General features: G+C 42.6%; 1 protein-coding gene across 1 annotated transcript in view; it reads left to right on the forward strand.

Annotated features, from left to right (window-relative positions):
* Positions 1 to 13,737, forward strand: part of LOC308392876 (uncharacterized protein) — a 39,015-nt gene that overhangs the window by 11,997 nt on the left and 13,281 nt on the right. The window contains exons 3-7 of the mRNA XM_080876169.1: positions 1 to 125; positions 6,103 to 8,029; positions 10,142 to 10,513; positions 11,440 to 11,479; positions 11,629 to 11,774. The exon at positions 1 to 125 is cut by the window's left edge and continues 271 nt beyond it. Of these exons, the coding sequence (XP_080732295.1) occupies positions 6,179 to 8,029; positions 10,142 to 10,513; positions 11,440 to 11,479; positions 11,629 to 11,774 (2,409 nt within the window). The 5' untranslated portion in view covers positions 1 to 125; positions 6,103 to 6,178. The remainder of the gene's footprint in view (positions 126 to 6,102; positions 8,030 to 10,141; positions 10,514 to 11,439; positions 11,480 to 11,628; positions 11,775 to 13,737) is intronic.

The raw sequence follows: 13,737 nt of genomic DNA on the forward strand, positions 1-13,737 counted from the left end.
CTCTGTAATCCGAGCAAGTTGTGTCTGGAGGGACAAACCGAGCCGATCCGGGCGAGAACGCGCAGACACAGGGGCGATGTACACTACGGCAGCCGAAGCCGGGCCTCTCCTCCACTGACATGCAGGTAAATGAGTAAATGTCACCTCCCAGAGCTGGTGTGATAGACGAGGAATCGTGGATTTCTGGTGGTTTTAGTGGGAATGTGAACGGGTCGTTTCCACTGATGGCGGATCTGACACCTGCGGAGGATGAATGTGGAGCGCGAGAGGGCAGAGAGGGAGGCTTTTAGACAGGTGACAGTTCGCTAAACGGTTTTATCTCCTTTCCACGAGCACGTCAGGAAATGTTTTAGAGATCGTGATGCAGTGAACGACTATAAAATATCCAAAAAAAAAAAGAAAAACAAAACCCCACCAATGACCGTTTAGGAAATGGGAACTATAACATTTCAACGATTCGAAGACGCGGGCTGTAAGACTGGCTGATCATTTATAATGACAGTAGCAATCACAAAAGCAAAGACGGCTTTTGGTATTTTAACATCAAGGCCATGGGAGGGTATTTAAGAAACCGAGTGCGCCTTCAAAATAAAAGCTCATGGCAGCTTTATGGGTTAATCGTCTCCCAGAGGCTACATGTAATACAGTGCACGTAATGTCACGATTGATGCATCCCTGTATGGGCCATATGCTTGCTGAGTGGGTGTCTGTTTCTGTGGTGTGTGTGTGTGTGTGTGTGTGTGTGTGGGGGGGGGGGGGGGGGGGGGGATGAATCATACTTGGATAGAGAAAGATGAGGATAGGTGTACATACGTTTTCATCTGCCCATTGCTTTCTTTTTTTAATTTCCTTAAAGCATAATGTGAGAAAATATTAAAATTATGTATTAAAACCCTAAACTAGCTTAGGTTACTTCAGTTTACTGTTATGTAAGGCAGCTAATCATGAGGAGACGATGGAACTGGGTTATGTTGGGCATTTTTTCTTTGAAATATGCAAATCAAATTTGTTTTTGGTTAGCTGCCTATGAACTAATCATAACTGAACAAAAATAACTAAAGTTGCTTTAAGTGTTACTGCAGTATTGAGTGTGCAGGCTTAAAAACCAATACAAGAAAGCCTGTAATTCCTGTAGTGGCCACTTGAGGCCAAGTGAGTCATCCCCATCGACTCCGATGTTAAAATGCTCAACTTTACACCATTAAAAGCATTTTTTAAAGCCTGGTACGAAAACGGTTTTAGCTTCTATAAATTACGACTCTTCCAGGTGTATTCTGCAGTTAGGGGGTGGCCAGTTTGTTTGAAAGCTTCAGTTTTGATTAATGACATTGTTTGTTAACCTTGTACTAATTAGTAGATATGTATCTGTGCATTGCACCCTTACAGTTTATGAATACTAGCTTGGCCTGATAACCGAACTACCTAGCTAGCTGATAACCAACAAAACACTTTCATGTCTTCCTTCCCTCGCTCCCAAAAAAAATGGCAGATGCCACCTCCCTGAGCCTGCTTTTGCCAGAGGTTTCTTCCTGTTAAAAGGGAGTTTTTCCCTCCCAATGTCACTTTCCTACAGAGTTACTTTTGCGAGATCTCGCAAACTTGAGATCTCAAAAGATCATCTTCATTTTTTTTTTCCTCCAATGTCCCTTGCGGGGTTCCCAAATGCCTGCTATTATAATATAATATAATATAATATAATATAATATAATATAATATAATATAATATAATATAATATAATATAATATAACATAATATAAATTGATTTTTGCTTTCTTTTTTAGTTTTTTATTACTTAATTAATTACTTATCTTTTCCATTTTGAGTGAATTTATTTTCACTGTGGGACTAATTAGCTGAGGTTAGCTTTGCTTAGCTTAAAGGACTAAAAATCCATGATCAGACATAAGATCCACATTGAAACAGATATTTCTTTTATGTGACGTTCTCCCTGATGGCGTTAAGCAGGTGCTGACGGTCCACCTCAAGTTTGTAAACGTGGCCAGGATTGTCCAAGTTTGTGCCAATAGTTGGATGTATGAAATGGGATGCTAGTGTTTGTCACAGTTTCCTGATAGTTCATAGACTAAATGTTTAATCATGTAACATAATGACAGCAGCATTGATACTGAAATCAATTATTTGTTGGTTTAATTCTGCCTTTTAGCCCTGATGCATGCATAGAGTGTTAAATAGATTTAATCATTCAGGGCTTTGCTGGTATGTATAGTGTGTGTGGATGATTGTCAGTGAAAGGTCAGCGAGTTAATGGGTTAGTAAATCCCCCACCCGGCAGCTTTCACTTCAGCCTGACAGATGGAGGCGTGGCGCTCGCCTCTCAGCTTTGCATGCCCTGCCTGACTAACAGCAGTGCTGCCAGGGCCATCTGTGACCCAAGTCACCCCTTTCTCCCTGGACTCACCCAGCCGCTGCTATCCAGTTGTAAATTCCACTCAGAGTGGGACATTAGCCATGCTGGAGGTCCATCCTCGATCTTCCTGCTTCCCCTCCTGACAGTTGTGTTCTGTCCTCAGGTTTCATCATCACCATTAACCTTTGCCCTCACCATCCAGCATATTCACATATTCGCTTTTGTGCCTTTAATTTACTTAACACCTTTACAGAGGTGGTGGTGTTATGAGACAGCTGTAATCCTTGTACCACCTTTTCACAGTTTATTATGACTGCTGCAAAGCCACTGACATTCATCAAAAGAGATGCAAATGACATGAAGATGAGAGGGGAAAAATATAAGGATGCTTCAGAGGTTTTGCTGCATGTGAAAAATGTTGGCACCCACCAAAGACCTTGGCCTTTCACCAAAGAAAAATCACCAGGAATATGATTAAAACATATAAATATAATTTTTTCTGTTTATTAAATAGATAAAAAATAACAGGAATATCCACAGACTTTCATTAAGTATGGTCACATACTCTTTGCTTTAAGCATACGCAGACCAATCTTTGTTAAGTAAGTAGCTGAATGCTCCAGATTCTTGGTTTTCTAAAGCTGTATACAGATCAGTTTTTCCCTCAGTAGGTCTTTTGAAATTGCCTTAACAAAAAAAAAAAAAAATAGCAGTAAGCATTCTCGACGCTGCAAAATCCATTTATACTTTTTTTTTGTTTCTGCCTTGGTTTGTTGTAATACACATTAAGACGTTTACTGAGGTTTTGCTTTCACACAGGACGGTTCATCCATTCATGAGGGAAGCAAAACAGTTTTCTGACTGTAGCGTCGTCAGCAGATTTATTAGCAGTGACGTGTTACGTTAGACTGGATAACTGAAATGGGATCAAGAGCTTCCTGTGTCTGTTTGTTAGGAATAAACGAAAAAATTAAGTCAAAGATGTTTGTGGGACACTTAACTAGCGAGCTGTGGGAAAGCTTCCAGAAACACCATGCATAAATAGACTTCCTGGATCCAGATGAAGTTGTGATTCTTTCTTTGACATCAAGATGATGTCTCCCAGTTTTTCTGTGAAGATGCATTGCTAAACGTCCCATTTTTCTAAATGTTACATTCATAAAGAATCCAACCAAAAAGTTCTGGATCGAGATCTAGATCCGGAAAGACTCCTCAAGGTAACGTCCTTAATTGGCTCCGCAAATGCTTCCAAAACTTTTTGAGGCATCCTGCTTACAAGTGAACAGAGAAAGCAGTCGTGTCTGCATTTAGGTTTGCAACCCCACATTAACTATTTCCTCCATAAAGACGACCGCCCCTGTAGCCTTAATGACGTGTTTTGGCACCCCAGTTTATCAGTCAAAGCACAATTTGACAGCCGTTAGAATTTCTGGGTTTTTCCGAGCATAGCCGTAGTAAGCTGTACAGGAAGAGATCACCCTCACTAACTTCTTATGTACACCCAGTTATTTTGTTCTAGAAGCAGGTCCAAATTATCACAGAAACCACTCAGTTCAGAAAAAGAGAAACAAGGATTACGCCTAGTAGGTGTCCAAGGTGGAGAAGATACACACATACATAGCCAGTTCTGCAGAAGCGGGACTAATTTCCACAATATGAAAACCATCGAGGACATGATGTGTATCTGCAGATCATCTCTAGTACTGCAATAGCCCCTCCTGCTTGGCTCCTCAGTACAACCGTGTCTCTGTTTCTCAGATGTTATTTGCTCACATTTTTGAGTAAATATAGTAAAAAAAATAGTCATTTGGTTCAGATTACTGTCGTATTCTCCTATTTTAAGTTCTTCCTTGCATTGCTAAAGCCACAAGCCTTTATCCTGAGGTTTTTGTGCTTACGTTCAGAATAAATAAGAAAAAGGCTTTGAGGTGTTTATCTGCGTTCTTTAGCAATGAATGCAAAAAATGGAAGTCTTGGTTCACATATGCACGGCCAGCATTGGAAGCCCTGAAAAAGTCCATAACCCCCGGAGGCCAAGTCAGCAAACAAGCGCGCCGATGGACTCTCTGATTGACCATTAGCTGCAGAGCTGTAAGAAGAAGCTAAAAAAGTTGTAATGTAACTCTAATGTATTTATAGATTCTTGTAATAAGTGAGGGCAGATCAGATACGAACCTTTTAAGATGCATCTGCGCTGGTCTTTATAAACTACACTGCAGTGTAGTTTATAAAGACTGTCCAGAACCAGTTTAATATTCTGAAACATGCTGCGAGGTGACGTTCGGGTGTCCTCTCTCAGCTTATTGACCTCAGAAGCCTGCGATACAAGATAAATGAGTGATTCCCCGGTAGCCTCGTCACATTAAATACATATCAAAAAGGGGCTTCTCCTTCACAGAGGGCATTTATTATTTAGATCACTCCCTTTTCCATTCTTCTCTGTCAGATCTTATCACGTAGCAAGAAAGAAGCCCCTCCTTGTCCCCCTGCCCTGCCTCCTCCTCTCCCTCTTCCTTCTCGTGTTTTCCACCCTGTGCCATCTGCCAGCTGCTGGCGGACGGACGGATGAACGGGGTGCAGATTAAAGTGCTCTGCATCCCAGAGGATTTGGATTTTGTTTTGGTTTTTTTGCTATTAGCAGTATAGTCCCTGCTTAGTGTGATATGCAATATTGCTGTTTTTTAAAGAGATGTTCGTTAGTCAATGGCATATAAACCTTCAAAACAAAAGACCTGGAAAATGTAAAGTAGCAGTCTACAATAATTTTAACTTAATGCTTTTGTAGTAAATGGTAAATGGCCTGCATTTGTATAGCGCTTTACTCAGTCCCTAAGGACCCCAAAGTGCTTTACACTACATTCAGTCATTCACACACACATTCACACACTGGTGATGGCAAGCTACATTGTAGCCACAGCCACCCTGGGGCGCACTGACAGAGGTGAGGCTGCCGGACACTGGCGCCACCGGGCCCTCTGACCACCACCAGTAGGCAAACATGGGGTTAGTATCTTGCCCAAGGATATTTGGCAGTAAATAAAGTAAATAAAGACCAGTAATTAAGATATTGATTTGTGATGAAGCGCATCGGCAGCTGGCACAGATCACAGTGGGAAATCAATCTAGATTCACGGTGACTGGCCTCCAGTTACTAGCAGCCTTATGTATTTTGGTACAGACAAGGTGTACCCGTGTCTGAAAAAGAGGTGATTGTTATCCGTGCTTGGCGATCTCGGGAGACGTCATAGCTTTCATCTCAAGCTCATAAATCCTTCTGTAGCTCTTATTCTGGTTTAAACAATCAGACAAATGGGGTGAGTGGGACGTAGGTGTGTAAGTAATAAATAAACAGAGCTGCAGACTTATTTTCACACCTCTGCTGCTGCACCATTGGATAAAGCAAAGTATAGCTTTCAAAAAGAGGTGGACATGACTGAGGACACGGGTCCATCCGACACTGAGAATGAGCCCCAGGCGGCAGAGACCTGCAGTGCAAACTAGGGGTGATCACCAAAGCCACCATTATTTTATTTTAGATGTTAGGCAAACATGTTAATGGAATCTGTGAGTCCTTATATCAACACAATGATTATTATTCTTTCACTTATCTGTTAGCAAAAGTTTTTATTTTAATATAATTTTTACCCCGTTTGTCTCAGGCTTCAAAGCCTTCATGTTTTATCCTTACCCTTTAATAATTTTCCTGCTTATGTCATGTCTCCATCTCTCCCAGGTTGTGCCCTGAGCTGGCTTTTCTTGGCAGTAAGAGGAGCATGTTCTGAAAATTGGACTCGAATCATACCCCAGCCATGAGCCACAAGTATCAGGGAGAGGCAACGGGGGAAGGCAGCGAGGAACACAAGGAGGTGTCGGGGCCTCCGAGGAGCAGGCAGCCCAATGGGACCACTGGAGACCCTCCTGTACGCCGGTCCTGGAGACCATGTCAGATGCTCAACCAGGATGGGGAACTGAATCCCCTTCATCACCATCACCCTCCTCCTCACCATCACCACCACCATCACCACCACCACCCACCTGGAGGTCGTGGACCGCCTCGGCACCGCCGCCGGCCTCCATCAGGGCAAGGGCAAGGGCAAAGTCAGCCTCTGAGTCCGGTCTCTGCCCCAGCTGCGGTTAGTCAGGATGCTGACCCACGTCCTGTCCAGCAACCCCGCGCTGCCGTCACTCGCTACCGCCGTCATGGTGACCCTAACCCCAGACTGAGAAGTCACAGACAGCGGCAGCCATTCAGAGAGGTTCAGGACTCCTCACCAGGTGTGGAAGAGAGAGAAGGTCCACGGCAGGTGCAGGTGCAGGAATCATCCACAGCTGATCCTGTAGTGGACCAATCACAGGACAGGGAATCTTCTCACCAGACTCCCATTGCTGTTGTTACACCCACCCACCTTGCATCTGGTGCTGCACCCCGTGAAGTACAGCTTGACACTCACAATGCTCCTCCTGATGATGCTGAAGAAGATCTCCAGGAGAGTAAAATGGAGTGTGAGCAGGAATCAGATCTTAAAGAGGATCATCGAAAGCAGGAGAAGGTAGGGGATGAGGATGGAGACCACCGCCCAGGAGAAGGTCACTCTGGCTGCGGGCATGATGAGAAAGCTGAGGAGTATGCTGAGAGGGTGGAGGAGGATGAAGAGAGAGTGATGGACAATGTGGAGGAGGATCCTTCAGCTCAGGGAAGTGAAATCACAGATCTCTGCTCTGACACGGAGAGTGCCGCCTCACTCAGTATGGATGGACCTCTCCACAGCCCGCCTCCACTTCACTCACCAACTCCCCCTTCCTCCCCTGATGTTCCAGCTTTCCCCCAGCTGGACCACTTCGGTGAGGACGCCAGTATGAGCCCTCTACCCGATAATGACCTGCCACCAGAAGAAGAGGAGGATGAGGATTGCTCTGAGTCATGCTCGTTGTCCCACTCCACTTCTTGCTCTGAATCTTATCCAAAAACTTATGCAGACTTTTATACAGAGTCCCACCAAAAGTCTTACTCAGAGCCGGTCTATGAGTCATACTCTGAGTCAAAACCCCATCCCAACTCTTTTCCCGAGCCGCTTAAGACCTCCTACCCTGAGCCAAACAGGGAACCTCGCAGGCAGGCCAGTCAGAGGACCGAGGCTAACAGGGGCCACCAAGAGTCTCGCCAAGAGCCCTTTACCCCCCACAGACAGGAGAATGTACAAAAAGGAGCTCTGCCCTCCCCCATCGAGGGTTCCCATCATGTCCCGAGGCAGGCCAGAGACCGGCGCTCACAGCGCTCCCCTCTGGATCGCTCTGTTGGCTGCCGGCTGCACCACTATGATGGTCAGTCTGATGGCGAGGGAGGCAGTGCCGATCAAAGCCCTGTCACTAAAAACCGCAGGCAGCCACCCAGACAGCCAGAAACCCAAGCCAAGACCCCTCCATCTGGGCTGAGCAGCTCAGGCGAGGCCCAGGATGAGCAGAATGCAGAAGGTGCAAAGGGCTCAGGCGACGCCATTAGCCTAGCGATTAAAGACATCAAAGAGGCGATTGAGGGGGTGAAGACGAAGACGATGCGCTCCCCGTACACACCTGACCAACCTGTGGAGCCGATCTGGGTGATGAGACAGGAGGTCAGCCCCACGGAGGATATGTACCCCCTGCAGACTACAGCTGGCCATGTTAGTATCCCATCAGTTACTTTATTAATTTCACAACAGACTGAAAGATGCAGTTTGATTGACTCAGGGGAGTAGATCAGTTTAGCCTTTTTATTTTCATGTTCCTGCTGTTTTGTTTTTCTACAGTGAGCAGGTTTCTCTCGTGATGGCAGCAGATAAATATAGAGGTCATTAAACAGAAACAGAACAGAAAGCTGAATCTTTTTAGGGATCAGCATTTTAAGTACAGGAAGCCATCCAACCGCACTATCACATGACAGTGCAGAGATATAGAAGACCTGCAGCTTCTTGGTTTTTGCCTCATTTTCTGTGATTTTTCAGGACTTTTTAACATCTCTACCGATTTTTTTAATTTATTTTCATGCTTCTTCTGTTTCATCTGTAGCATCTAATTTCATGTTTCACACATATTTTATCAGCTCTATACACATTTGATGCATTTTCTTGTCGTTATATGGTAGTCTTCAAATAGACTGTGAGCTACATACTACCAGGTGCACATAAAAAAAGCAATACTTGCAGAAACAATTTTATTTTCTTATTAATTTGATTACTATTCAAATATTTGAGAAACTTGAGCCTCAGTAAATATTATCTCACACTGCTATAGAGCCGCCGGTATCTATCATAGTCACCAGAGTTGAAATCATGAAATATTTTGTCCAAGTCTCTTTGAGTTCTTTACTATTAAGCTTATATATACCCCTACCAGAAAGCACATCAAATCCATGATGCACTACTACTCATGTGCCCTCAAATTATTTATGCCAAAATTCAGAATTTAAGTAATGTGATTACATGTAATTTTGTTACATAAATAAATTGTAAAAATGTTATTTAATAGAATCTGGTCAAATGAAATACGATTGATTGGTATTCATTCAGTTATTCCAAGCATTTTTCCCTCAATGATTAATTATTTGAATAAATAAACTTTTAATTTTGTGTATTTCAGTTGCATTTTACTCAAAAAAAAAATTAATCCTTCATGTTCACGTTAGCAAAGAATCGTCTTTTTGAGTGTGCCTCAAAGTGTTAATTATCGCACCTGGTGGTAAGGTGGTATGGCACAGAGTAGAGTATTAATTCATGATTTTGGCGCGACTTAGCTGAGATAGGAGTTTTGTGTAGCCCAGCATGTCAACAGGAGGCAGGGGGCAGAGCAGAATTAGGCTGGTGCTGAACAAAGATGGAGAAACATATAAAGATCATTTTAAAGCAGTGATAGGTATTTGAAAATGTATTTTAGAATATTATTATGTATTACTGCTGTTTATTTTCCACAGTGTTAAAGGGGATCTATTGGGCTCAGTTCCACCTCTGTATTTTTGGACTCTGCTAGAGCAGCTTTGCATGATTCACAGTGCAAAATAATCCATATTCATGGTCCAGCCCTTCAGTTCATCTGCTGTCTGTCCAGTCATTATAGACATCTTTCTTCTGATTGGCTGCCCCTGATAAACAGAAAGTTTGAATAGTGCGTGGGTGGGGCTTTGTGCCTGAGATCACTATATAAAGCAGGGATTTCAGACTCCTTTTAAATGACATAATTCATGCTACATACAGCAACACTTTGATGTTAAGTGGGCTGGACCAGTGAAACTACATGATTAATGTGTAAAATTATAGTAGTAGTTCTGGTAGTTTGTTGCCCAGACTGTCCTGTGAGTTTTTGTTAATTCTCAGAAAATGTTACAGTTTAAAAGTTTAAAATTTTTCCAGGCCAATATTGGCCCCTGGGCCTTACTTTTGACACCCCTGATATAAGGGATATCTACTCCCACTAAATAGAACATTTGGTACTTACAGTATATAGGACTTTTAAACTCTTATCTGCTGAGCCACAATCGCACTGCACTCATTTTAACAACAAATTCCATAAATAAATAAAAAAAACATAGTAGACTGTCTTTAGGGCTTGACTGATGTCATCAAGTGATTTTTCTGTGGAGCGCTGCACTGATAAAGTTTTTTTTTTATCCTTTCCAGTTAGCTTACATTGCTAGCTCTCATTTGATTTTATGGTACACGTATTAATGCTTCATCCTGACCCTTGTATCAAGTTGCAGTTTCACAGGGGTTTTTCCTGTTTCTCTTTTTCCCCTCCCACAGTCTTCTCCTCACTCACCCCCTGAGTCAGCTTCTGAGTCTCCAAGCTGCTACACCTCAGCTCCAGTTCGGGATCCGGTCAGTCCCCTGAGGGTTGATCACTCTTCTAGAGCACCCAATCCCCAAAGTTATCACACTGGACAGTCCCAGCACAACCATCACCACCACCTGCACCAACAAGGCCACCAGTCACAGCAGAGGGATGCCGCTAGGTCACCGCAGACATACACCCAGCCACAGCCGTACCCACACATGCCGCCTAATCAGCATCAACAGTGTCAACATCAGCAGCAGCAGCAGCAGCAGCTCCCCTCTCAACAGCCACAGACTCAAGCTCAGCAACAGTCACCTCCTCAGAAGCCATCTGTGCAGGAGGTGAGAGTTTAACTTACCAAAACGCAGCTCTTTGTTTTACCCAGTATTAAGTTTCTGTAGATAACAACCGACTGATATTTGGAATAAATGTCACATGAGAGTTTTATAAATGTGGGTCATAATAAGGCTAAGAAAGATCTTTGGGTGTTTGAAAAAGTGTTACAGCCTGTGCAGGTTTGTGGAAAAGGAGGGATAATATTCTGAGAAAAGGTCATATTAAAGTCATAGAATTATGAGAAAGGAAACTCAGTAATGCAGATAAAATGCAGATTTACAAGAAATAATCTCAGATTTATGGGGGAAAACTTGCCAATGTATGAGGTATAAAACGAAATGTATAAAATTGACATAAAGTAAACTTACAGATCTACTAGAAAAATGTTGCAAATTTATGAGAATAATTTACAAATGTAGGAGAAAAAAAACATCCCACAAATTTACTTGAAAGAAACTCCAACATCTAAGAGATTTAAAAAGTCACAAATTTACAAGAAATAAAGTAATTAACTAAAAAAACTTACACATTTGAGAGAGGGAGAAAAAAAATTAAAAAAACCCCTCACAAATCAAATAGATTAAAAAGTCACATATTTAAGACATAAACACACAAATTTGCTATAAGAAAGTTTGCACATTTATGAATAAAAATTTACCAATAAGGAAAAAAAGGTTAAAAAAAACTTCCACCATATTTATAGCATATTGCTCTTATCTCTAGTTCTTTCCAGTAACATTCCTGCGACCCCTTAAATGAATCTAAAATGCCATCGTAGAAACACAGTAAGACTCTAGGGTGATGATAAATCTTGCAAAGGCCTGCATCTCTTATAAGGTGTTCATCTGAATGTGAATGAGTCGGTGGAGACCTGCAGCGTGTGAGGAGAAATAATAAATGTTGTTTTTTTTAATTTCCTGCGCCTTCTCAGATTCGCAGATCTCTTCCACAGTTTCCCACGTTTGTAGACGGTGAGTGATAATCATATTTTTATTCTCAGCTGAACCTCTGTCTCATATTTTGTATTTCTCATATATCAGATATTTATTTGAAAGCATGTTAATGTACATATGCAGCGTTTATGTGTGTTTTTCTAACAAGTGCATCTTGTTAAATGCAGTCCCGGGACCGTGTGACCCTGAAGACCTTATTGATGGCATCATCTTTGCAGCAACCTACATGGGCTGCACCCACCTGCTGTCAGAGAGGACGCCCACAAAGAGCGCCCGCATGCAGCAGGCCCAAGAGGCCATGAGCAGAGTCCGAGTAAGAGCACGTTTCATTCTGTGTTCACATCACAGTGAAAGGATATGAACAGGAAAAAAAATGTGGCTTTCCCTTTGTAACTATTCTTTATGTAACAGATACCTGTTATTAAGGCCTATCTAGGGTAAAATAAGACTCATAGAGGGGTTTATATTTAAAATAAAACCAGAAATGTCAAGATGTGAGTGAAAAACTCACAGATGGTGCAGTGGGTAACCACATATTTATTTGGTATTGGACTAACAATCACGGAGATCTTTTCCAGCTTCATAGAAATTGGACATGACCCTAAGGCAGACCTTCCCAAAGTGTGGGGCCCGTCCCCTAAGCGGGTGCAGAGCCATTGCAGGGGGGGGGGGCGTGGTATGAAAAGGGAAAAAAAAAAAACCCAACAACATTTGGACACTGCTAGCACGGGGCGCCTCCACAAACGCAAAGCAGGAGATGAAGCATAGGTGAATATGTTTCCAAACCAACTTCATTCTAAGCCAAAGACTAGAAAATATGGTGAAGCAAATCTTCCCTTTGGCTTCACCTGCACAAGTGCCGAGGTAGGTCTCCCTGCAGAATTGGTTTTCCCTTCGTCAGGAGCAGCGCTGGGCTGTTTAAATCACGGACAAACAGTATCCTACATTCTTGATTTTTAGTTCACAAACACTTGTTGTAATGACTAACTACTCCTGACATATTGGAGATGTTAGCTCTTTATACAGTAAAGTTACAGTGGGATACAAATAACATCAGGCTGATCCTGCCACGATTTGTTCCCCCTGTCTAAATCACAGACAAACAGCATCCCACAGCTGTTTATGTTTTTAAACCCATTTTGCACAGAGAGGCATTTTTTGAAAAATTTCTTGATAGCAATGTTGAATATTATTACACATGAAAAAACAACTACATGTAAAATAATCACACAGTGACGCCTCTGCCTTTGTAAATGGAGGGACAGTAACTGCGTGTTTATATGTAAGCGTGTAAAACCTGCAGATAGAGACAAAATACTGTTAATCTGACTATCTGTCATTCTGCCATTCAGCCTAATGTAATGTAATGTAATGATACCTTAATCAAGCCATGTAATAACAACATGTGCCAGAACATGCAAAAGTAACATGGCAAGGCTCAGACAGTGAATGGACTGATTCTTATATAATGCTTTTCTACTCTCCTTGATTACTCAAAGTGCTCTATGCAACATGCCACATTCCCCCAATCACACACTTCCTCTACAAATTCACATTCTTGAGATGCAGCCTGGAGGAGCCAGGGCTCAAACCACTAACCTTCCGATTAGTAGGTGACCTGCTCTACCTGCTGAGCTACAGCCACTCACTGGCAAAGATGAGTAAACCCTCACTAGGTTTTGGATAAAGTGTACACTCACAAACCTGCATTTGAAATGTTGGCTACCATAGCAGTATAGTATTGCAACATGGCATTTGGGTCTTCTAACTAAAATAGGAACATAAACAGTGCCATCATTGCCAGACCTGGCCCAGATCTGGTTGACATACACTCTGCCATGACACCGGTCAGTCAGAAGTGCCAGCTTGATGCCAGATCCGGGCCAGACCTGTTTTCTATGGGCCTGGGCCAGAATAAACCAAACCATAATCGAGCCAGATATGGCATGCCATCGCATGGACAGTGCCATCTATGCCAGGCCTGGCCCATATCTAATTTTTGTGTATCTGTAACTGCTGACCTAACGTGCGTATGTGACACGTTCATGGCATCTGCGGATTGATGAGGTTGATTTTGCCAGTTTTAGAGAGTGAGGAGACCAAAAAAAATCAATTTGTGACTGACTGTGAGTAAATTTAAGACTTCATAGGAACTAAATGTTCCCTAGAGGTCATAATTATTTCTTGTTTTACCATGAATACAAGGGGTAGCATGGTGGTTAGCACTATTGCCTCACAGCAACAAGGTCCTGAGTTCATTTCCACCATCAGTGTGG

The sequence above is a fragment of the Rhamphochromis sp. 'chilingali' genome (assembly GCF_963969265.1).
Source record: "Rhamphochromis sp. 'chilingali' genome assembly, chromosome: 2".
Lineage (NCBI taxonomy): Eukaryota > Metazoa > Chordata > Actinopteri > Cichliformes > Cichlidae > Rhamphochromis > Rhamphochromis sp. 'chilingali'.